This window comes from Schistocerca cancellata, chromosome 9, assembly GCF_023864275.1.
Source record: "Schistocerca cancellata isolate TAMUIC-IGC-003103 chromosome 9, iqSchCanc2.1, whole genome shotgun sequence".
Taxonomy (NCBI): domain Eukaryota; kingdom Metazoa; phylum Arthropoda; class Insecta; order Orthoptera; family Acrididae; genus Schistocerca; species Schistocerca cancellata.
The window spans coordinates 440,705,246-440,732,373 of NC_064634.1; the positions used below are offsets into that span (position 1 = coordinate 440,705,246).

A 27,128-nucleotide genomic window follows, 5' to 3' on the forward strand; every position below is an offset into this window, starting at 1 on the left:
TTTCCATAATCCACCATATAATTTATCCTGCCTGTACATACTCAATAATATGTAATTTACTTCCAAACCATAACCAAAAATTTTTTAACCCTTTCAACAGTACCACTGCTATAAAATCCACAATTCCCAGTTTATAAACAATTCTTGTGTAACCTCGTGAATAGTATTTCACGGCTTCAGTTCCTTTCACCTATTAAACAACCATTTCAGCTAGTTCTAACAACTTTCGTTTTATTTCCATTCCCGTTTTTCCCACATAACCGATCATTTTTTAGCAGCTTCCCACAGGTTTTAACGTTATTTACTTCTTCGTCAGACAATTGTTAGCCTCATTTTCATAATCTGCCACCACATAACTATTCCTTTTAATACATTTACACACAGTTTATTCGAAATTTTCCCGTATTTCTCCACCCTTTAACGTGTTTTGGAGGCAACAGAACTACCTAACCTTTGTACACATCATTGTTTACCAACCTAAGTTCACAACAGGATCAACATAGCTCAGCTTAAACCAACACTTTTTCAACTTTTTCACACCAGAACTCCAGTTAATTTCTACTTCACCTTTATCTCTCCCCATAGGTTTTTATTTTCACTTAATCCTCATGTTACACTTTCCACCTTCTAATACCATGTCACCCTTACAACATCCCCACAATGACCCCATTAAGTTTTATTTACATTCCCTCCACAAACATGCCTTCGCCCTAGCCAGATTAAGCTCCAATATTTTATTCACTCAGGCTTGTCTGGGATTTGGCATTACCCCCAAAGGCCTCACACTTAAAGTTCCCATCTCTGGCTGCAACGCTTCTTTCCATCAGTCCCTATTCCAAACTGAACAATCCATAGCCCTCACCCGCCTATTCCTTGACCTACACATCAACTCAGCCAATGAACACACCCATTAACTCCTATCCCTAATCAAAGTCCTCAATCTTTCCTCTCCCACATCCACACCGGCTGTTCAGAGCATCCTCCTACAGGTCAACCGCAAATTAGAACAGCATGCCACCCTCCACCTCAAAAAACTATCCAATCTCCTGGTTTCCCACCTCCGGAAAGGCAACTCGCTCACCCTCCACAAACTTTCCAACAAACCTCAACCTCCTCTCATTGCTCACAGACCCAGTCTCTCCCATCTACTCAATCTCCCACTTCCAGCTCCACTACGCCCAAAACCTCTAAATTCTAGTCAACACAATCTGGAACCACAACACCCCAATTCAGTAGTTAACCTTTCCTCCAAACCTCTCTCCCAATCCGAAACCTCTGTCCTATCCAAAGGCCTCACCTTCAGACCCACTCCCAGATTCACCCAAACAGCCCTCATCAAAGATTTACTGTCCTACACTCGTAGTCTCTGCTGGAAATATCACTTTGCCACGAAGAAAAATAATCCTAATCCTACTCCCAAAGACACTATCCAAATTGAACCCTGCCTGGAACAGATCCGTCCTCCATCACAGCGGCACCCACCTCCTCTTCCTCAAAATCACCCCCTCCAAACCTTCCAGGAATTTCTCACTTGCAGCCTTGCCTCTCAATCTTTCTTGAAAAACCTTAATCCTACTCCCAATATCACCACAGCTGAAGCCCAGGCTATCCGTGATCTGAAAGCTGACCGATCCATCGTCATTCTTCCGGCTGACAAGGGTTCCACGACCGTGGTACTCGATTGTCGGGAGTATGTGGCTGAGGGACTGCGTCAGCTTTCAGACAACACTATATACAAAGTTTGCCAACGTAAACCCATTCCTGGCGTCCAGGCGGAGCTTCAAGGAATCCTCAGAACCTTAGGCCCCCAACAAAACCTTTCACCTGACTCCATCAACCTCCTGACCCCACCGACACCCCACACCCCTACCTTCTACCTACTTCCTAAAATTCACAAACCCAAACATCCCGGCCGCCCCATCGTAGCTGGTTACCAAGCCCCCACAGAACGTATCTCTGCCTACGTAGATCAACACCTTCAACCCATTACATACAGTCTCCCATCCTTCATCAAAGACACCAGCCACTTTCTCGAATGCCTGGAATCCTTACCCAATCTGCTACCCCCGGAAACCATCCTTGTAACCATTGATGCCACTTCCCTATACACATATATCCCGCACGTCCAGGGCCTCGCTGCGATGGAGCACTTCCTTTCACGCCAATCACCTGCCACCCAACCTAAAACCTCTTTCCTCATCACCTTAGCCAGCTTCATCCTAACTCACAACTTCTTCACTTTTGAAGGTCAGACATACCAACAATTAAAGGGAACAGCCGTGGCTACCAGGATGGCCCCCTCATATGCCAACCTATTTATGGGTTGCTTAGAGGAAGCCTTCTTGGTTACCCAGGACTGTCAACCCAAAGTTTGGTACAGATTTATTAATGACATCTTCATGATCTGGACTCACAGTGAAGAAGAACTCCAGAATTTCCTCTCCAACCTCAACTCCTTTGGTTGCATCAGATTCACCTGGTCCTACTCTAAATTCCATGCCACTTTCCTTGGCGTTGACCTCCATCTGTCCAATGGCCAGCTTCACACATCCGTTCACATCAAACCCACCAACAAGCAACAGTACCTCCATTATGACAGCTGCCACCCATTCCATATCAAATGGTCCCTTCCCTACAGCTTAGGTCTTCGTGGCAAATGAATCTGCTCCAATCCCAAATCCCTGAACCATTACACGAACAACCTGAAAACAGCTTTCGCATCCCGCAACTAAACCAGAGCCACTTCCTCATCCCCTCAAACCCAGAACCTCCCACAGAAGAACCCCAAAAGTGCCCCACTTGTGACAGGATACTTTCCGGGACTGGATCAGACTCTGAATGTGGCTCTCCAGCAGGGATACGAGTTCCTCAAATCCTGCTCTGAAATGAGATCCATCCTTCATGAAATCCTCCCCACTCCACCAAGAGTGTCTTTCCATCGTCCACCTAACCTTCGTAACCTCTTGGTTCATCCCTATGAAATCCCCAAACCACCTTCCCTACCCTCTGCCTCCTACTCCTGTAACCGCTCCTGGTGTAAAACCTGTCACATGCACCCTCCCACCACCACCTACTCCAGTCCTGTAACCCGGAAGATGTACATGATCGAAGGCAGAGCCACGTGTGAAAGCACCCACGTGATTTACCAACTGACCTGCCTACACTGTGAAGCCTTCTATGTGGGAATGACCAGCAACAAACTGTCCATTCGCATGAACGGACACAAGCAGACAGTGTTTGTTGGTAATGAGGATCACCCTGTGGCTAAACATGCCTTGGTGCATGGCCAGCACATCTTGGCACAATGTTACACCGTCCAGGTTATCTGGATACTTCCCACTGACACCAACCTATCAGAACTCCGGAGATGGGAACTTGCCCTTCAATATGTCCTCTCTTCCCGTTACCCACCAGGCCTCAACCTCCGCTAATTTCAAGTTGCCGCCCCTCGTACATCACTTGTCACTCAACAACATCTTTGCCTCTGTACTTCTGCCTCGACTGATATCTCTGCCCAAACTCTGCGCCTTTACATATGTCTGCTTGTGTCTGTATATGTGCGGATGGATGTGTGTGTGTGTGTGTGTGTGTGTGTGTGTGTGTGTGTGCGCGCGCGAGTGTATACCTGTCCCTTTTTCCCCCTACGGTAAGTCTTTCCACTCCCGGGATTGGAATGACTCCTTACCCTCTCCCTTAAAACCCATATCCTTTCGTCTTTCCCTCTCCTTCCCTCTTTCCTGATGAAGCAAGCTTGGGTTGCGAAAGCTATATAAAGGGGGTAGAAGACGAGCTTTTTTCTCTGCCCTGAGTTTCAACCACTGCATTTTCATATATTGTCCAACGAAGTAAATAGAAATTCCATATCTTCAAATGTAGCAGCCTTTCAAATATTCGTAGCAACAAAAATAAATTTCTTTACACAAAAATACCAACAACGCCCAAGGCTTCAGGATTGTTGCACGAGTTGCTACGCTGGGGCTCATTAAGATTTCACGTAGCGGCACCTATTCCTTCGTGGAATTTTGTGAAGTGCTTGTTGGTGTTCGTGAAACATAATGAAGCGCTTTCATTATAGTGCCAAACTCAAGAGGGGAGTTATTTCTTTTGCGGAACAATATTCTAATCATGCTGCAGGTCTGCGATACGGGACTGATGAGAGAAACGTCAGGCGATGGCGACTGCTGAATGTTCAAGCAGAAGGAAAGCATTTAGTGGGCCAAAGTGTGGCCGATATCATGCACTATAAGTGATTTTAAATGAATTTGTTAAGGAACAGTGTCAGAAATTCCTGTCTGTGAATGCCGAAATTTTAAAAATTAAGGCACATAAAATTGCTAGAGAGCAAAAAACCGTAAGGAAACCCGGAACTTAAAATGATGAAATTTTGGGTTTTCAGTTTATTGTGAAATAAAATACTACAGATCTTCCTCTTTAAAATGACATATTAATCTTACCTGTAGCTCAACTCCACGTATTGAAAATATTATTTTCAATAATGTGCTGTAGAGGGCATGTCGGAACATTGAATTTCCGTGGATACATGTTCATTGAAAACATCGTTTTTCAAAACTTCCCGTCTTTCCAAAGACTTTATATTATGTTGGCAACATGATTTGATAGGCAATTGTTTTGTCTGCGTATTGTAGTCTTTGGATACTGTTGTTTACATTGAGCATTTGATGGTTATTGTATGATTTGTGTTGTACAAGAAGCATTCAAGTTCTAAGGCCTCCGATTTTTTTTCTAATTAACTACTCACCCGAAATCGATGAAACTGGCATTACTTCTCGACGTAATCGCCCTGCAGACGTACACATTTTTCACAATGCTGATGCCATGATTCCATGGCAGCGGCGAAGGCTTCTTTAGGAGTCTGTTTTGAGCACTGGAAAATCGCTGAGGCAATAGCAGCACGGCTGGTGAATGTGCGGCCACGGAGAGTGTCTTTCATTGTTGGAAAAAGCCAAAAGTCACTAGGAGCCAGGTCAGGTGAGTAGGGAGCATGAGGAATCACTTCAAAGTTGTTATCACGAAGAAACTGTTGCGTAACGTTACCTCGATGTGCGGGTGCGTTGTCTTGGTGAAACAGCACATGCGCAGCCCTTCCCGGACATTTTTGTTGCAGTGCAGGAAGGAATTTGATCTTCAAAGCATTTTTGTAGAATGCACCTGTTACCGTAGTGCCCTTTGGAACGCAATGGGTAAGTCCCATTCATGCTGTCGTTGCGCGTCAACATTGCTTGGCAACATGCCACACGGGCAGCCATGTGGTCGTCCGTCAGCATTCGTGGCACCCACCTGGATGACACTTTTCGCATTTTCAGGTCGTCATGCAGGATTGTGTGCACAGAACCCACAGAAATGCCAACTCTGGAGGCGATCTGTTCAACAGTCATTCGGCGATCCCCCAAAACAATTCTCTCCACTTTCTCGATCATGTCGTCAGACCGGCTTGTGCGAGCCTGAGGTTGTTTCGGTTTGTTGTCACACGATGTTCTGCCTTCATTAAACTGTCGCACCCACGAACGCACTTTCGACACATCCATAACTCCATCACCACATGTCTCCTTCAACTGTCGATGAATTTCAATTGGTTTCACACCACGCAAATTCAGAAAACGAATGATTGCACGCTGTTCAAGTAAGGAAAATGTCGCCATTTTAAGTATTTAAAACAGTTCTCATTGTCGCCGCTGGCGGTAAAATTCCATCTGCCGTACGGTGCTGCCATCTCTGGGACGTATTGACAATGAACGTGGCCTCATTTTAAAACAATGCGCATGTTTCTATCTCTTTCCAGTCCGGAGAAAAAAAATCGGAGGCCTTAGAACTTGAATGCACCTCATATTTCTGTTGTGTAACTAGAACTTTCAAATATGCCTCCATTTAGTAACAGAGTTTACAAGAGGAAGAAGCCTCCTCCGAGGTGCACTAGTGGAACTGTGACAATTTCTCTGACCTTGGGAAATGATTCTGAAAATAGTGAGGTTATTCATGAAGTGAAATCTACTCCTGTCTCTAGCACAAGCAAGAAGTTGCCATGGATCAACTGAAAAATACTGAAGTTTATTGGAGAAGTGTAGTGAGGATAATGTGAATGAAATAATTAACATTTCATTGCTCTCAAAGGTGATTGAGAGTTCAGTACTGTGTAAGGAATGTTGCAAATTGAGTATGTCAGTAAATGTCAAGCGACATATAGGACTTGCAGCAGAAATCTGTCTCCATTGTACTAGTTGTCATTACAGTGTTTCATTTTGGAACTCAGAATATGTCGAAATAGGCCAAGGTGAAACTGATAGTACTATGGTGTAAATATTAGATGTGTGTATGCTCTAAGGTCAATCGGTAAGGGATACTCTGCTGGTCAAATGTTTTGTGGTGTAATGAATCTACCACCACCAACAACGAAATTCTCAAAATATAAGTTGGTTGTTGGATCCTGTGTTGAAGATATTGCCCAAGAATCCATGAAAGAAGCAGTGGAAGAGGCTGTGGTGGTGAATGAAGAAATTCCAGATGTTCAGAATCCTCGGGACCTTACTGTCGGACTAGATGGTATGTGGCAGAAGCGCGGGCACACTTCACATAATGGGGTAATAACGGCAACAAGTGCTGATACTACAGAAGTTATAGATGTTGTAATTAAATCCAAGCACTGTAGGTGTCCTAAAAGAGTGAAGGATGAGCATGCAGAAAACTGTCGAAGGAATTACAGTGGGTCTAGTGGGGCCATGGAAGTTTCTGGTGTGAAAGACATTTTCAGTCGCTCTCTTCTGTGGTACAAGGTCAGATACCTACACTTCCTGGGTGATGGTGATTCGAAGTTTTTTGCTGCTGTATCTTAACTGAAACCTTATGGAAATGATGTTGCCATTACTAAACAGGAGTGCATAGGTCATGTTCAGAAACGTATGGTAACAAGGCTGCGTCGACTGAAGACCACAATGAAAGGCCAAGTACTCAGTGATGGAAAACCTTCGGATGGAGCTAAAAGATTGACAGATGAGGTAATCAACAGATTGCAGAGAGACTATGGACTGGCAATAAGACAAAATACTCACAGTGTTGATGCAATGGAAAAGGCTGTAATGGCACTTTACTACCACACCTTATTGACTGACGAGGAACCACTACATGGACTATGCCCACAGGGACCCAATTCCTGGTGCAAGTACAAACATCATCACAGTCTACCACAAACTGTCATGAAGGCTATAAAACCAATTTTCAGAGATCTTTCTGCAACTGAACTTTTGAAGAAATGTCTCCATGGACGTACACAAAATCATAATGAAAGTGTGAATAATGTACCATATTTACTCAAATCTTTTTTTCCAGATTTTGTAATCCAAAAAACCGCCTGCGTCTTAGAATCAAGTGCAAAGCAAGCAGAAGTTCTGAAAAATGTTAGTAGGTGCCACCATAACTAAATACTGGCGCCAAAACCTCTGCATCACTAAATAAATTAAAAATAAAAAAAAAAAAAGGTGGAAGACGAGCTTTTTTCTCCGCCCCGAGTTTCGACCACTGCATTTTCATACATTATCCAACGAAGTTAATACAAATTCCGTATTGTTCATCTTCGAATGTAGCAGCATTTCAATGGACTACGAAAATCCGACTGGCAAGACTGTTTGGGATGTTTGTCAATATGGCCAACTCTACGTTCTGAATTTTTTCCTACCTGTGAGAAGAGATAGTTGCTAATAGGAACTTCTATGAATTGTGAATCACATGCAGTATTCTCTTCACCATAAGAACAATACGAATATAAACATTTTGCCATGTATTGTTTCGTGTTTGCTGCTATCTCATTTAAATCTTGTCTGCCTAATAAACTACGAAACGAGAGTGAGACAACAGCAACCGCGGAAGAATATACATATCATGTCATGTTTATATTTGTATTATTCTTATGCCTAATAGTGATACAGTCAGAAATGAAGCACTGCAATTGACTAGATTTTTAAATCTAAGATGACTAATTTCTGTGCAGAATGTAATGTACTAAAGAGGCATCTGCAAAGATTTTCAAACGGAGAAAAATTTTCGCTCACTCTCATTCACAACATTTGTCATACGCAGTCTATTATTTGGTTCTTGTTGATCATTATCAAAGAAAGCAGCAGTGTAAGTAACAACAAATAGCAGTCTCTTGCTATTGTTTTACTAATGAGATGATTCCTCTTTTTCTTTTTTTAAAATTGTAAGTGGCGGTAGCGTGCACAAAAGCAAGCCATGCCGCGAGCGGCGACAGGCCGTAAACACTCATTATCAGAATGCGACAAACCACGCATGACACCGTACAATAATGCATTTTCAGCTTAGAGTGACGTAAACACCTATAACAAAGAGAACGGCACTTATCAGATCAAAGCAAAATGAGCAATCGATTCAAACCAGACGAAGCACTTAAAAAAGGGCGGGTGCCCGTATAAATATGGACGGAGCGCTTGACGTACAGCAATGGCTAACTGGTAAAGCGTAACTGCTAAGCTTGAGACTCGAACTAAACTATTGTAGCTGTATCTTCAACCATTCGACCTCATTGTGTCTCATGTTACTATGGATCAACTTTATTGCGATTTGGAAGTGCGCTCTAAAACTTTTCTCTTCCCTTGAATTTCGAGTCTCAAATTTCAGGTGCGGCTTAGATTCGGGAAAACTTTTTCCCTTGATTTTGAGTCTCATTTTTCAGGTGTGGCTTAGATTCGAGTATACGGTACTGTGCACAGTGGCGCCAAGCTTTGCTCTCTCTTCCCCTTTCTTGCATGGGAAAATTAAAGGTTGGATACTTTTTAGAGAGACCTCATATATTGAGCTTGAGCTACATTAAATTTTCTAACTTACTTTTTAAGAGATAATAGCATTAAAAATATGGCTCTAGTCACATAATCATAATTGGTATCAAAGCACAACAAGAGTGGTGGGAAAACTTACTCCAGACCACAATCAACTTATCGGGATGTTGATGTTTCAATGTGAAGACCTTCTCTCAACAGCACAAATAATATTTAACTTGACAGGAACTACCTGTTACTGATCTGTCATTATAATAATAATAATAATAATAATAATAATAATAATAAGGAAAACAAAGACAGAGGATGAGATGGTCAGATGAAGTAAATCGACACCTCATGTTCTGTTATTACCAAGCAACAAACCTAGGAACCAACACAACTGGATACAGACCACAAGTATACACAACATTTATTACCAGATACCCGGAATTAAAATTTTTAACAGAACAACGACTAGCTGATCAGATCCGTGTAATAATCAAAAATAACAGGATACCCCAGTCAGAATTAGAAAACATCAAACAACAAGTACAACAAATACTGGAACAAAATAATGTGCAATCAGAAGAAGAAGAAAATACAGTAATGGACTCAAACATCCCAGAGCAAACAAACAAAGACCAACACGCATCAATTAAACAATCAGAGGAAAACGAAATCTTAAGACAGCCACCAGAACAAGCACAAATAGAACACGAAGAGACACACGTGTTAGATATAGAAGAGAAATTTCAGCTGATATATATAGAATACAAAGACACAAATACAGACATTAGACCATTCTTGCATAGACCGCCAAATAACCCACAAGTCGAAACAACAATAAAAACTATCAACACAATCATACACAACAAAATAAATGAAAACACAACTATGGAAGAGTTACAACTACTGGTTTATATAGGAGCACTCACTACACTAAATATACACACTAGGCAGAGATCAGAACAAACCAACACACAGAAGAAACGCACAAAACCAGCATGGCAACACAGGTTACAGATCAGAATAGAAAAACTGAGAAAAGACATCGGACAGCTAACACAATTTATAAGAAATGAAATATCAGACAAAAAACGAAAAAGGTTAGGTAAAATCTCACAACAAGAAGCAATAGAGCAATTAGATGAAAAAAAGCAGAAATTGCAAGCATTGGCCAAACGACTTAGAAGATACAAAAAAAGTGAAAATAGAAGGAAACAAAACCAAACATTCAACACAAACCAAAAGAGATTTTACCAAACAATGGATAACACACACATTAAAATAGACAATCCACCAAACATAACAGACATGGAACACTTCTGGAGCAGCATATGGTCAAACCCGGTACAACATAACAGGCATGCACGGTGGATACAAGCAGAAACAGACGCATACAAGATGATACCACAAATGCCTGAAGTGATAATTTTGCAACATGAAGTCACCCGAGCAATTAATTCTACACACAATTGGAAAGCCCCTGGAAATGATAAAATAGCAAATTACTGGCTAAAGAAGTTCACCTCAACACATTCACATCTAACTAAGTTATTTAACAGTTACATTGCAGACCCATACACATTCCCTGATACACTTGCACATGGAATAACCTATCTGAAACCTAAAGATCAAGCAGACACAGCAAACCCAGCTAAATATCGCCCCATAACATGCCTACCAACAATATACAAAATATTAACTTCAGTCATCACACAGAAATTAATGACACATACAACACAGAACAAAATTATAAATGAAGAACAAAAAGGCTGCTGCAAAGGAGCACGAGGATGTAAAGAGCAACTGATAATAGATACAGAGGTGACATATCAAGCTAAAACTAAACAAAGGTCCCTACACTACGCATACATTGATTACCAAAAAGCCTTTGATAGTGTACCCCACTCATGGTTACTGCAGATTTTGGAAATATACAAAGTAGATCCTAAATTGATACAGTTTCTAAACACAGTAATGAAAAACTGGAAAACCACACTTAATATCCAAACAAATTCAGATAACATCACATCACAGCCAATACAGATTAAGCGTGGAATATACCAAGGAGACTCATTAAGTCCTTTCTGGTTCTGTCTTGCTCTGAACCCACTATCCAACATGCTAAATAATACAAATTATGGATACAATATTACTGGAACATACCCACACAAAATCACACATTTGCTATACATGGATGATCTAAAACTACTGGCAGCAACAAATCAACAACTCAACCATTTACTAAAGATAACAGAAGTATTCAGCAATGATATAAATATGGCTTTTGGAACAGACAAATGTAAGAAAAATAGCATAGTCAAGGGCAAACACACTAAACAAGAAGATTACATATTGGATAACCACAGCGACTGCATAGAAGCGATGGAAAAAACAGATGCCTATAAATACCTAGGATACAGACAAAAAATAGGAATAGATAATACAAATATTAAAGAAGAACTAAAAGAAAAATATAGACAGAGACTAACAAAAATACTGAAAACAGAATTGACAGCAAGAAACAAGACAAAAGCTATAAATACTTATGCTATACCAGTATTGACCTACTCATTTGGAGTAGTGAAATGGAGTGACACAGACCTAGAAGCACTCAATACACTTACACGATCACAATGCCACAAATATAGAATACATCACATACATTCAGCAACAGAAAGATTCACATTAAGCAGAAAGGAAGGTGGAAGGGGATTTATAGATATAAAAAACCTACATTATGGACAGGTAGACAATTTAAGAAAATTCTTTCTAGAACGAGCAGAAACTAGCAAAATACACAAAGCAATCACTCATATAAATACATCAGCTACACCATTGCAATTTCATAACCACTTCTACAACCCTTTAGATCACATAATATCAACAGATACAAAGAAAGTAAATTGGAAAAAGAAAACACTACACGGCAAGCACCCGTATCATCTGACACAGCCACACATCGATCAAGACGCATCCAACACATGGCTAAGGAAAGGCAATATATACAGTGAGACGGAAGGATTCATGATCGCAATACAGGATCAAACAATAAACACCAGATATTACAGCAAGCATATTATTAAAGATCCCAACACCACAACTGATAAATGCAGACTTTGCAAACAACAAATAGAAACAGTAGATCACATCACAAGCGGATGTACAATACTAGCAAATACAGAATACCCCAGAAGACATGACAATGTAGCAAAAATAATACATCAACAACTTGCCATAAAACATAAACTAATAAAACAACACGTTCCCACATACAAGTACACACCACAAAATGTACTGGAGAATGATGAATACAAATTATACTGGAACAGAACGATTATAACAGATAAAACAACACCACATAACAAACCTGACATCATACTCACCAATAAAAAGAAGAAATTAACACAACTAATTGAAATATCCATACCCAACACAACAAATATACAGAAGAAAACAGGGGAAAAAATTGAAAAATACATCCAACTGGCTGAGGAAGTCAAGGACATGTGGCATCAGGATAAAGTCGACATTATCCCAATTATACTATCAACTACAGGAGTCATACCTCACAATATTCACCAGTACATCAATGCAATACAGCTACATCCAAACATATATATACAATTACAAAAATCTGTAATTATTGATACTTGTTCAATTACCCGAAAGTTCCTAAATGCAATATAACATATACCATACAGTTACAAGGAAGTCACGCTTGACTGAGGTCCGCGTCACGTTCCATTTTTAACCAGACTTAAGTCTGAGAAAAAAAAAGTAAAGATAATAATAATAAACCCCGTGGAGGCCCGGGAAAAGAATAGGCCTCCAGTATGTTCTGCCAGTCGTAAAAGGCAACGAAAAGAACAAACCACTAATAGGGCTAACCCCTTTTAGTGTGATTAGTTGGTTCAGGACAGAACTAATGAAGCCTCGGACAAGCGCTGTCATGGTAGGGGACGACGCTTGAACCCTATGCCCGTCCACAATGGTAACGACACTGCTAGCCACATGGAAAATTATTTAAATCCAAATAGAGGTGTTTTGCAGGATATGCTTCCTGCAACCACCCTAGAAGGAAAACAAAGACAGAGGATGAAATGGTCAGATGAAGTTAATCTGAAATGGTCAGATGAAGTTAATCGACACCTCATGTTCTGTTATTACCAAGCAACAAACCTAGGAACCAACACAACTGGATACAGATCACAAGTATACACAACATTACAATTTTTAACAGAACAACGACTAGCTAATCAGATCCATGTAATAATCAAAAATAACAGGATATCCCAGTCAGAATTAGACAACATCAAACAACAATTACAACAAATACTGGAACAAAATAATGTGCAATCAGAAGAAGAAGAAAATACAGTAATGGACTCAAACATCCCAGAGCAAACAAACAAAGAACAACACGCATCAATTAAACAATCAGAGGAAACTGAAATCTTAAGACAGCCACCAGAACAAGCACAAATAGAACCTGAAGTAACACACATGTTAGATATAGAAGAAAAATTTCAGCTGACATATATAGAATACAAAGACACAAACACAGACATTAGACCATTCTTGCATAGACCGCCAAATAACCTACAAGTCGAAACAACAATAAAAACTATCAACACAATCATACACAACAAAATAAATGAAAACATAACTATGGAAGAGTTACAACTACTGGTTTATATAGGAGCACTCACTACACTAAATATACAAACTAGGCAGAGATCAGAACCAACCAACACACAGAAGAAACCCACAAAACCAGCATGGCAACACTGGCTACAGATCAGAATAGAAAAACTGAGAAAAGACATCGGACAGACAACACATTTTATAGGAAATGAAATGTCAGGAAAAAAAAAAGGTTAGGTAAAATCTCACAACAAGAAGCGATAGAGCAATTAGACAAAAAGAAGCAGAAATTACAAGCATTGGCCAAACAACTTAGAAGATACAAAAAAAGTGAACATAGAAGGAAACAAAACCAAACATTCAACACAAACCAAAAGAAATTTTACCAGACAATAGATAACACACACATTAAAATAGACAATCCACCAAACGTAACAGACATGGAACACTTCTGGAGCAACATATGGTCAAACCTGGTACAACATAACAGGCATGCACGGTGGATACAAGCAGAAACAGATACATACAAGATGATACCACAAATGCTTGAAGTGATAATTTTGCAACATGAAGTCACCCAAGCAATTAATTCTACTCACGATTAGAAAGCCCCTGGAAAAGATAAAATAACAAATTTCTGGCTAAAGAAGTTCACCTCAACACATTCATATCTAACTAAATTATTTAACAATATGAATATAATAGAGGGAAACGTTCCATGTGGGAAAAATATATTTAAAAAGAAAGATGATCTGCCAGCGCTTTTGTTTGGTAAGTCTCATCATCTTTCTTTTTAAATATAAATTATTTAACAGTCACATTGCAGACCCATACACATTCCCTGATACACTTACACATGGAATAACTTATCTGAAACCTAAAGATCAAGCAGACACAGCAAACCCAGCAAAATATCGCCCCATAACATGCCTACCAACAATATACAAAATATTAACTTCAGTCATTACACAGAAATTAATGACACATACAAGACAGAACAAAATTATAAATGAAGAACAAAAAGGCTGTTGCAAAGGAGCACGAGGATGTAAAGAGCAACTGATAATAGATGCAGAGGTGATATATCAAGCTAAAACTAAACAAAGGTCGCTACACTACGCATACATTGATTACCAAAAAGCTTTTGATAGTGTACCCCACTCATGGTTACTACAAATATTGGAAATATACAAAGTGGATCCTAAACTGATACAGTTCCTAAACATAGTAATGAAAAATTGGAAAACCACACTTAATATCCAAACAAATTCAAATAATATCACATCACAGCCAATACAGATTAAGCATGGAACATACCAAGGAGACTCATTAAGTCCTTTCTGGTTCTGCCTTGCTCTGAACCCACTATCCAACATGCTTAATAATACAACTTATGGATACAATATTACAGGAACATATCCACACAAAATCATACATTTGCTATACATGGATGATCTAAAACTACTGGCAGCAACAAAAAAAATGGCTCAAATGGCTCTGAGCACTATGCGACTTAACTTCTGAGGTCATCAGTTGCCTAGAACTTAGAACTAATTAAACCTAACTAACCTACGGACATCACACACATCCATGCCCGAGGCAGGATTCGAACCTGCGACCGTTGCGGTCGCTCGGCTCTAGGCTGTAGCGCCTAGAACCGCACGGCCACTCCGGCCGGCTGGCAGCAACAAATCAACAACTCAACCAATTACTAAAGATAACAGAAGTATTCAGCAATGATATAAATATGGCTTTTGGAACAGACAAATGTAAGAAAAATAGCATAGTCAATGGAAAACACACTAAACAGGAAGATTAAATATTGGATAACCACAGCGACTGCATAGAAGCGATGGAAAAAACAGATGCCTATAAATATCTAGGATACAGACAAAAATAGGAATAGATAATACAAATATTAAAGAATAACTAAAAGAAAAATATAGACAAAGACTAACAAAAATACTGAAAACAAAATTGACAGCAAGAAACAAGACAAAAGCTATAAATACTTATGCTATACCAATATTGACCTATTCATTTGGAGTAGTGAAATGGATTAACACAGACCTAGAAGCACTCAATACACTTACAGGATCACATGGCCACAAATATAGAATACATCAAATACATTCAGCAACTGAAAGATTCACATTAAGCAGAAAGGAAGGAGGAAGGGGATTTATCGACACAAAAAACCTACATTATGGACAGGTAGACAATTTAAGAAAAATCTTTCTAGAACGAGCAGAAACTAGCAAAATACACAAAGCAATCACTCATATAAATACATCGACTACACCACTGCAATTTCATAACCACTTCTACAACCCTTTAGATAACATAACATCAACAGATACGAAGAAAGTAAATTGGAAAAAGAAAACACTACATGGCAAGCACCCGTATCATCTAACACAGGAAGGAAGAAGGCGACAGCTGCAGAGTATATTTTGCTCCATGATGTTGAAAGAGGTATCTTGCCTCTTTCCTGCTGGACTTTCAACTATGTGAACATATTAATGTACATAAACGAAACATTACCAATGATGATCCTTCGAGCTGTATCACGTAGGTTTGGTTCTTCAGGATCTATGACCCAACAAGACGAATCAACCTCTTGCATGACTGTCCAGAACCTCTGAAGGGAAGCCACTTGTTGACAAAATACTCTGTACATTGATCCCACAGATGGACCCTGCAACAAGTGCAAAGAAAACTTCCAGCAAAGTTAGTTGTTGTTAGTCAGTCAGTTAGCTGCTTGTTCCATGGACACATTCCTGATAAACATGATGTTGTGGAATAACAAAGACAGAAACACACACAAGCACATGCACACACACACGCACACACGTACGCGCACGCGCACACGCACACGCACACACACACACAGTGTTTCAAAGTATTTGCATCAAACATCTAGGGCTGATAGATCACATTATGGGGAACAACATTTATTCAAGACAAAATGTTCCATGACACTGCCCAACAGTGCTAGACACCCTTTTGTACTGGTTTTCCCCTGAGAGCTCACAAAGGTATTGGCAATCTATAGTGTGTGTATGCTTTGAGTGTTGCCTATAGTTCAGTCATCTGTTCCATATGAGAGCGGGTAGGCACAGCAAAATTGAAGTACGTGATTCACTTCAAAGATCTCTTTCCCTGCTTTGAGACACTTATTCTTAAGGTTTTCTTGCTGAAAATTACTCTATCACTTTACTGGAGTACATAGTATGCAGCACAACTGATTAGTAGACTCTGCTAGTTCAGTGAAATCTCAACATCATAAAGCTGGTGAATACTAAAGGGAGCATAGCATCTCTGGGAAGTGTAAGTGAACTTTTTGTCTCTAATGAAAATTGTTCTTCATGATGTGGTCTATCACCACAAGGAGTTTGATGCAAAAACTTTGAAACATGCTCTGTGTGTGTGTGTGTGTGTGTGGGGGGGGGGGGGGGGGGGGGGGGGGGAGAGTGTAATGAAAAAACTGCCCAAACTCTTTGCCTTTACAAATGTCTGCTTGTGTCTGTGTATATGCGGATGGATATGTGTGTGTGTGCGAGTGTATACCTGTCCTTTTTTCCCCTAAGGTAAGTCTTTCCGCTCCCGGGATTGGAATGACTCCTTACCCTCTCCCTTAAAACCCAAATCCTTTTGTCTTTCCCTCTCCTTCCCTCTTTCCTGACGAGGCAACCGTTGGTTGCAAAAGCTAGAATTTTGTGTGTATGTTTGTGTTTGTTTGTATGTCTATCGACCTGCCAGCGCTTTTGTTTGGTAAGTCTCATCATCTTTCTTTTTAGATATATTTTTCCCACGCGGAATGTTTCCCTCTATTATATATATATATATATATATATATATTGACAAATGTCTGCTTGTGTCTTGTGTGTATGGATGGATATGTGTGTGTGTGCGAGTGTATACCTGTCCTTTTTTCCCCCTAAGGTAAGTCTTTCCGCTCCCGGGATTGGAATGACTCCTTACCCTCTCCCTTAAAACCCATATCCTTTTGTCTTTCCTTCTCCTTCCCTCTTTCCTGACGAGGCAACCGTTGGTTGCGAAAGCTAGAGTTTTGTGTGTATGTTTGTGTTTATTTGTGTGTCTATCGACCTGCCAGCGCTTTTGTTGGGTAAGTCTCATCATCTTTCTTTTTAAATATATATATATATATATATATATGCTACCCATTTTCAGTTTTTTTCAGTAATAATGGCTACTTATTTCTATTCAAGATTTTCTCAGTGGCATAGTTTTTATGGAGAAACCTCCTTAACCTACATTTGAGAACGCTACTTCTAATATGACAGACATTTTATTTCCACGAGTGGATTGTTAAAGATTTTGTAGCTGCATATCTCACCCCTTTCTGTGTCAAAGTTAGATCCATTCAAGAATAATTCAGATAATTTTTCCTTCTAGTGTTGCTCCTGGGAGTACCTCTGTCAGTCACAAACTTAGATGGATTATTGACGACAAATTTCATAAATGAATAAATGTACTGCGAGGCAGTGATTAACATTCACAGCTGCTTATAGAGATGCCAAAAAGAAATACATTAGTGAACCCCACACATACTTCTAATTATTTTCTTTTTTGCAATGGAAACTTTTAGACTCGGTGAGAAGTTACCCCACAATATTATCCCATAAGGCATCAGTAAATGAAAACATGCAAACTATGTGACTGTCTTCTATATCCCCAAAGTTGACCTTTATTCTTAAGGCAAAAACAGGCAGACCTGCACATTTTACAAGTATACTCTATGGTTTGTCCAGTTAAGTTTTTATCAATATGCACACTTAAGAACTTAGAATTTTCTGCCCCGTTAATCATTTTTTGTTGATTTACAAGGTTAATAGGAGGTGGGATATTTTTCACTGTACAACAATGGGTAAGCTACTTTTATTTTTCTTTCTTTTAACATTTACTGCTAGCCATTAGTGCAAAATCAGTCAGTAACTTTCACAAAAACATTACTTACTATTTTATCTTTTGATGTTTCTTTGGTCAGTTTAACAACAATGCTTGTGCAGTCTGCATAAAACAAAACTAATTGTGCATCCTGAGTCAAATGAAATTAATATGAAGCAATAACAGTAGCGGCCCAATGATCAAACTTTGTGAGACTCCCTTGTAATTTCTCCCCATTCTGATTATGTGGCGTCCCTCTCTGTGGGGGAATGCCCATTGTAATTTTTCCCCTTGCAGATGATGTGGCATCCCTCTTTCTATTGCTCTAACAGCCTAGGGTAACTTTCTTCATTCTGTTTCTTGAATAAGAACTAAACAAGGTATCTGCTGAACTGTGTATCCTGTAAAAACTTCATTTCTCTAATAGAATATTACAACTGACACACTCAAATGCCTTCAATAAGTTCAGAAATTCCCAGATGGTGATCTTTTACCATTTAATGATTTTATCATTTGCTTAGTAAATGCATAAATAGCTGTCTCGGTAGCCTTTGAAATTCCAAACTACAGTTGGCTAAGTATCACATTACTACACAGGTGGATGACACTGGACAGTAGTTACTGACTTCTGTGGAGACACCCTTCTTATAGAGCAGCCTAGCAATGGTGTATTTTTAATCTGCCGTGGAAGCATTGCATAAGTGACTAAGAACATTACATATTGTAGACCCACAAGCTTTTAGTGTCTTGTTGGAAATATTATCCACCACATATGAGTTTTCACCTTTTGAGAGTCATGATGATCTACCTTATTTCAAATGGGGGTGTGAGATTAATGTTTATTTTACTATATATCCTCTAAATTGCTTTTATACTGTTTTGCTTTCTCTTCTGAATTACAGTATTTGCACCAATTTTGTTGTCTACTTTTTAAAAGTAATTATTAAAAATACCTACTATATATGAACTATCTTTCACAATGCTCTTGTTCTCTTTAATAGAAATACTATAATCTATCATCCTCCCCCCCCCCCCCCCCCCCCCGTCTTTTTCATAATATTCCACACTGACTTGATTTTATTAGCTGATCTGTCAATTTTAGACAAGGTGTGGACACTCATGGATTTTTTACATCTTTCCTTAATACATTACAGTACAGTTCATTATAGAAAAGTATTTCTCGATCACTACTTGTTCTGGCTATTTTATACAAGTTCTTTTTTCTGATACCTGCAGTGATCCAAGGTTTTTTTTAATGACTTCCCATTATTACATTTAATTATGTTTTTAGGAATAATACTTTCAAAAGTGAAGAAAAGTTCATTAAGAAATACATTAAATTTACAGTTAGCATTAGACTCATTGTAAAGTACAACCCAGAAATGTTTTTCAAGCTTTCTTTAAAATCTTCAGAAGTTATGCCATTAATCAATCACATTGTTTTCTTAAAAGTGTTTCTAAACCATACTTGGAGCTAAGATACATAATGTGGCTAACTGTGCATCATGATCTGACAATCTATTTACCTCAGGACAGGCATGCATCTTTTTCACTTCTGCTTGTTGTATGAGTACATTATCTTGAGCAACTCTGGTGGAGAAATCTATGAAGGATATTAAATTATAGTGGCAAACAGCACCTCTAGATCACTTTCTCTGCCAGGTTTCTTCAAAAATTAACATTATACCTGTGGTGCAGTTGCCCACTAGAGCAGACAGCCATTAATGTCACTTCTTTGGCATTCTTAATCAATTCTGAGGCTGTAAATGAACACAATCCACTCCTGTGGATATTCTCTGCTGGTGCTGTGCCATGTGTGCATTTGCAGCCTCAGGGCACTGATTAAAAATGCTAATGAAGCAACATTAACAGTTGTCCACAGCAGCAGACAACTGCATCACATGGTTAAAATGACCACAAATTAATAATGCCTTCCTTTTGTCTGACAGGCAGCACAATAATTGCCTGTTGGCTCCTGTCTCAGGTTCTTCAGTTGACATTTGTTTGATGATTTTTGTGACATTTCTCCAGCCTGAAGTGGCTGGAATTGTCAAAGCTTCACCCTGCTGGTGGTAGACTGAAGTGAAGCCCGTAGCTGCAGATTATACGTACCTGGCCCATCAATGTCCAAGGGCTTTTTTATGGTCATTCCCAGTGCAGTTCTCCTCTTCCTACCTTGGATGGTCATTCACTTGCAGCACGGGAATCCAGGATCCGTTCACCTTGAGGCTTTCTTCTTTCTTTTTAAAGCTATTCTCATATTTGTGTATTTCTATAGCTTCTCTAAACAGGTGGGTGTGATAGCTCTTCTCTATAGACAAAATTAGCATTTCAGTGAATTGTACAATGTGGTCAGCCTCACTCAGTGCTTATTCTGCCACTACTGATTTCTCCACGTGCTCCAACCTTCAATGCTGCTTATGCTCTATGATAATGGATTCCCATGCTGCAGTGAACAACCGTTGCAGGTAGCAAGAGGAGAACTGCACCGGACATGGCCACGAAAAAGCCCTTGGACATTGGTGCACCAGGTGCATATCATCTGTGGCCACGAGCTCACTTCAGTCCACCAGCAGCAATTGTGGGTGAAGCTTTGACAATGCCAGCCACTCATGCTGGTGAAACATCGAAAAATCATCAAACAAACGTCGGCCGAAGAACCTGAGACATAAAGTTTTGACAAACTGACTGCTAAGTGACCATGAAAGCGTTAACAATTTTGTAACACAATAATCCATCACAATATGCCATGAAAACTTCCAATGTTACCCAGTGGAGACATTGAGAAATGTACTGCTTGTGACTGTTACTACATTCACAAGCAGTATATTTCTCAATTTTAACTCGCAAGCATATGCTGTATATCTTGATCCATACAGACTTTACTTATTTCTACATTTTTGTGTTTATATTCCTTTTTTATGAAATGTGACAACTCCTCCTTTATCCATACTAGATCTACACAAATATGCAGCTAATTTAGAACCACTTGCTTTAAAATTTCATACCTCTGTGGCTATATGGCATTCAGACAGAAAAATGACATGAATTTCTTTCCATCACGAAGATGGAGAAACAAATTAACAACTCCTTATTTTTTACCTCCATAGTATTCTGATGACACCAGTTAATTTAATTTTTCACTCTGTTGTTATAAGATGAACTGGGACCCTCTATTAGTATAATTTCCTATAATACTGTCTGTCTGAATTTGACTTAAGTGTCTTGCCTGATGTCATTATCCTCAGGGATTTGCCTTTGTGTGCTGATGGACCCCCCCCCCCCCCCCTTTTTTTTTTTTTTTGGTTTTAGGGCGCAAAACTGCTACAGTCATTAGTGCCCGGTCCGGGACTTAAGAAACAGTAAAAACCTAAAATAGAAACCAGCAGCAGTGGGAACGAAAGGGCATAAAATTGGAGAAACTAAAAGCAGAAGGAAGGCTTAAAAATCCACTACAGAAAGGGGTTGGTTATTCCCAAAAAAAAAACTTCAAATGACTGACGTCATTTCACTGTCACGAATGAACTCTAGAACGCGATCGGGCCGATCGCGTGTCATCTGCTAAAATTGACGATATATCAGGCGACAGCTGTAGACGGGCGCGTAACGGAGTAAAATAGGGGCACTCAATTAAAAGGTGTCTTACCGTCCACAACTGAGAGCAGTGGGGACAGAGTGGGGGAGGATCGCCGCTTAAAAGATGTCGATGGCTAAAAAGACAGTGCTCTATCCGGAGGTCTAGTTAAAATTACCTCCCCCGACGACACGTTCGGGAGGAAGATGTCCAAGCACAAGGAAGAGTTTTTACGTCCCGCAATTTATTTTGGGGAAGTGTCGACCAGTGCGCGTGCCATAAATGAACAACATGACGACATAAGACGCTCCGTAGATCGGCGACAGGAATCGATGGAATAGCTGGCCGAAGAAGAGAGACTGCAGCCTTGGCTGCAATATCGGCCGCCTCATTTCCGCAGATACCAACGTGTCCGGAGCCAGAGGAACGCCACCGAGACGCCCCCCAGGTGGAGCAAGCACAGACAGTCCTGTATCCGGTGGACCAGAGGGTGCACAAGGTAAAGAGCTTGGAGACTGAGGAGAGAGCTGAGAGAATCGGAGCAGATAACGTATTGCATCCGCTGATGGCGGCGGATGTAGTGGACAGCCTGGAGAACAGCGTAAAGCTCCGCACTATAGACCGAACACTGGTCGGGAAGCTGAAAGTGATTTGGGGTGTCGCCAACAACATAGGCACTCCCTACACCTAACGATGTTTTCGAGCCGTCGGTGTAAATAAATGTGGCGTCCGTCATTTGTGCACATAGAGCAGCAAATGCCCGACGATAAACAAGTGAAGGGGTACCATCCTTGGGAAATCGACAAAGGTCACGGAGCAGGCAGATCCGGGGACGGAGCCAAGGCGGTGCTGTACCCCAAGTTGTCAAGAAGGTTTTTGGAAAGCGAAAGGAAAGAGAATGGAGCAGTTGACGGAAACGGACTCCCGGTGGTAGTAGGGAGGAGGGGCGGACTGCATACCCTACATCAAAGGAGGCGTCGAAAAATATGTCATGGGCTGGATTAGCAGGCATGGAAGACAGATGGCTGGCATAACGACTCAGAAGGACTGCTCGCCGATTGGACAGCGGAGGTTCAGCAGTCTCAGCATAAAGGCTTTCCACAGGGCTGGTGTAAAAACCTCCAGACACTAAACGTAATCCACGGTGGTGGATAGAGTCGAGACGCCGAAGAATAGACGGCCGAGCAGAGGAGTAAACTATTCTTCCATAGTCCAATTTCGAGCGCACTAAGGTGCGATAGAGGCGGAGAAGGACCACTCGGTCTGCTCCCCAGGAGGTACCATTCAGGACACGGAGGGTGTTGAGGGATCGCAGACAGCGAGCCAAAAGATACGAAATGTGGGAGGACCAGCATAGTTTTCTGTCAAACATAAGACCCAAGAATTTAGCGACGTCTGAAAACGGAAGGTTGACAGGTCCTAGATGTAAGGAGGGTGGAAGAAACTCCTTACGTCGCCAAAAATTAACACAAACGGTCTTACTGGGAGAGAAACAGAAGCCGGTTTCGATGCTCCAAGAGTGAAGGCGATCGAGACATCCTTGAAGACGCCGTTCAAGAAGGCTGGTCCGTTGAGAGCTGTAGTAGATCGCAAAATCGTCCACAAAGAGGGAGCCCGAGACATCAGGAAGGAGACAATCCATAATTGGATTGATGGCAATGTCAAACAGTACAACACTTAGCACGGAGCCCTGGGGTACCCCGTTTTCTTGGGAGAAAGTATGGGAGAGAGTAGTGTTCACCCGCACCCTAAATGTGCGCTCTGCCATAAATTCGCGAAGAAAAAGGGGCAGCCGACCTCGAAAGCCCCAAGACAACAGTGTGCGGAGGATGCCCGTCCTCCAACAGGTATCGTATGCTCTCTCCAGATCAAAAAATATTGCTACTGTTTGGCGTTTCCGGAGAAAATTGTTCATGATATAAGTGGAGAGAGCAACAAGATGGTCAACGGCAGAACGATGCTTTCGGAATCCGCATTGGGCAGGTGTTAAAAGACTGCTGGACTCCAGCCACCACGCTAGACGGTAATTCACCATACGCTCCAAAACCTTACAGACACTACTCGTGAGAGAAATGGGGCGATAGCTAGAGGGGAGATGTTTGTCCTTTCCAGGTTTCGGAACGGGAACGACGATAGCTTCCCGCCATCGTCTGGGAAAAGTACTGTCGGTCCAAATTCGATTATAAAGGCGAAGGAGGTAATGCAGACTATGGGTTGATAAATGCAGCAACATTTGGACGTGGATACCATCCGGTCCTGGGGCGGAGGAGCGAGAAGAACAGAGTGCATGTTGGAGTTCCCGCATGGAGAAAACAGTATTATAGCTTTCGCGATTTTGAGAGGAGAAAGCAAGAGGTCGCACTTCCGCTGCACGTTTCTTCGGGAGAAACGCTGGCGGGTAATTGGAAGAGCTCGAAATCTAAGCAAAGTGCTGACCCAACGAGTTAGAAATTGCGACGGGGTCCACGAATGTATCATGCGCGACAGTGAGCCCAGAGACCGGGGAGAAATTAGGCGCGCCGGAGAACCGTCGAAGCCGACTCCAAACTTCCGAGGAGGGAGTGAAGGTGTTAAATGAGCTAATAAAGAATTTCCAGCTTGCCTTCTTGCTATCGCGGATGACGCGACGGCATCGCGCACGGAACTGCTTATAGCGGATACAGTTGGCCAAAGTAGGATGGTGGCGGAAAACGCGGAGAGCACTTCGCCGCACACGTATTGCATCACGGCATGCCTCGTTCCACCAAGGAACTGGGGGGCGCCGGGGCAATTCGGAGGTGCGTGGTATTGAATGTTCCACAGCCGTAAGAATAACGTTGGTAATATGTGTGACCTCATCGTCGACGCTGGGAAAGTGACGGTCATCGAATGTCACTAGAGACGAAAAAAGTGTCCAATCAGCTTGGGCAAGCTTCCATCGTCGCGGGCGCATGTATGGCAGTTGAGGCTGCAGTCTAAGGACACATGGAAAGTGGTCACTCGAGTGTGTATCATCAAGGGCGAACCATTCAAAGCGCCGAGCTAGCGGAACAGTACCGACCGCAAGGTCCAAATGAGATAAATTTGTCGTGGAGGCAGATAAAAATGTAGGGATCCCAGTGTTGAGGCAAACTAGATCCGCTTGGTGGACGACGTCTAGCAATAGTGAGCCACGCGGACAAGGATGTGGAGATCCCCAAAGCGGGTGGTGGGCATTGAAGTCCCCAACCAGCAAATAGGGGGGTGGAAGCTGACCAAGAAGATGGAGGAGATCAGCTCGTACCATTGGTGTGGACGATGGAATGTATACAGTACAAAGAGAGAACGTGTATCCGGAAAGGGAAAGACGGACGGCGACAGCTTGGAAGGAAGTGTTTAAGGGGATTGGGTGATAATGAAGAGTATCATGGAGAAGAATCATGAGTCCTCCATGGGCTGGAGTGCCTTCAACAGAGGGGAGATCATATCGGACGGACTGAAAATGAGGGAGAACAAAGCGGTCATGGGGACGCAGCTTTGTTTCCTGAAGACAGAAGATGACCGGCGAGTAGGATCGTAAGAGGATCGACAATTCATCCCTATTGGCTCGAATGCCGCGGATATTCCAGTGGATAATGGACATGGGGTGAACAGAAAATGGAGGAATGTGACCAAAGTTGCTGTCAACTCAAAGACTGCTCGGAGCTAGCGACCGACAGCATGGAATGGCATTCAGCCGGAGGCAGAAGATCCTGATCCATAGGTTGGTCAGGAGCAGCTCCTGCCACCAGCGATCGGCCGGTTGACCGGCCACCAGCAGTGCGCCTCGGCGACACAGAAGACGGCCGAGGGCGATTTCCGCCAGGTGGTGCTGTAGATGGGACACGCCTTGGCGGAGAAGGAGAGGAACTGGGTTTCTTTGTAGCCTTCTTAGAAGTATGATGTTTAGATGAAGGAGGAACCGATGGTTGGGAAGTTGCGGTACATAAAAACTCTTGACGAGTATGCTCTTTTTTGGAAGGCTTAGTGTCTGACTTTTGGGCTCGAGATTTAGCAGAACCCAATGAAGGGTGAGCCATAGAGTGGGCAGGCGAAAGTGGTGAGGTTGAACGAGCGATCTTTGCACTGGCCGATCTGACGACCGTGGCACTAAAGGTGAGGTCGCAAGTCTGCGTGGCCGCCTCCTTTGTTGGCCGAGGAGAAGCAAGGACAGTGCTGTATTTTCCTGTCTGAGGCACGGTGGGCTTGCGACTGGCGAATAATTTTCGAGCAGCAAAGTTCGACACCTTTTCCTTCACTCTTATTTCCTGGATGAGCTTTTCGTCCTTAAAAACGGGGCAATCTCGAGAGGAAGCAGCGTGGTCACCCATACAGTTGATGCAGCGAGGGGATGGAGGTGGACAAGCACCCTCATGGGCATCCTTGCCACACGTAACACATTTGGCCGGATTGGAACAGGACTGGCTGGTGTGATTGAACCGCTGACACCGATAGCAACGCGTAGGGTTTGGGACATAAGGGCGAACGGAAATTATCTCATAGCCTGCTTTGATTTTCGATGGGAGTTGAACTTTGTCAAATGTCAAGAAGACAGTGCGGGTTGGAATGATGTTCGTGTCAACCCTTTTCATAATTCTATGAACACCCGTTACGCCCTGGTCAGACAGGTAGTGCTGAATTTCTTCGTCAGACAAACCATCGAGGGAGCGTGTATAAACGACTCCATGCGAGGAATTTAAGGTATGGTGCGGTTCCACCCGGACAGGGAAGGTGTGGAGCAGAGAAGTACGCAGCAATTTTTGTGCCTGGAGGGCACTGACTGTTTCTAACAACAGGGTGCCATTCCGTAATCTGGAACAAGACTTTACAGGACCTGCAATTGCGTCGACACCTTTCTGAATAATGAAAGGGTTGACCGTGGAGAAGCCGTGACCTTCGTCAGACCGAGAAACAACAAGGAACTGTGGCAACGATGGAAGAACTGTCTGTGGCTGAGACTCAGTATACTTACGTTTGTGAGCAGACATAGTGGAAGGTGAGGAAACCATTGCGGAAGAATCCCCCATGATTACCAGCGTCTCCGATGGCTCGCTCCTCCCTTGTGGGGGCCCTCACTGAGGGCACTCCCGCCTTAGGTGATTGTTCACACCTCAGGTCACACCTCCCGACAAACGGACGGAGGGACCAATCGGCACTTTCGGAAGGTATCAGCTCAGGTAATCACCCCTCCCTGGGCCTGGCCGTTACCA

At 41.9% G+C, this 27,128-nt stretch overlaps 1 protein-coding gene across 4 annotated transcripts in view; it reads right to left on the reverse strand.

Annotated features, from left to right (window-relative positions):
• LOC126100262 (E3 ubiquitin-protein ligase FANCL) overlaps nucleotides 1-27,128 on the reverse strand; it is a 189,326-nt gene that overhangs the window by 110,714 nt on the left and 51,484 nt on the right. For all 4 annotated transcript variants that reach the window (XR_007522145.1, XM_049910852.1, XM_049910851.1 and 1 more), the window contains exon 5: nucleotides 15,981-16,134. Coding sequence is in view for 3 of the 4 variants with exons in the window: in XM_049910852.1 (XP_049766809.1) it covers nucleotides 15,981-16,134 (154 nt within the window). In the remaining variant the exon portion in view is untranslated. The remainder of the gene's footprint in view (nucleotides 1-15,980; nucleotides 16,135-27,128) is intronic.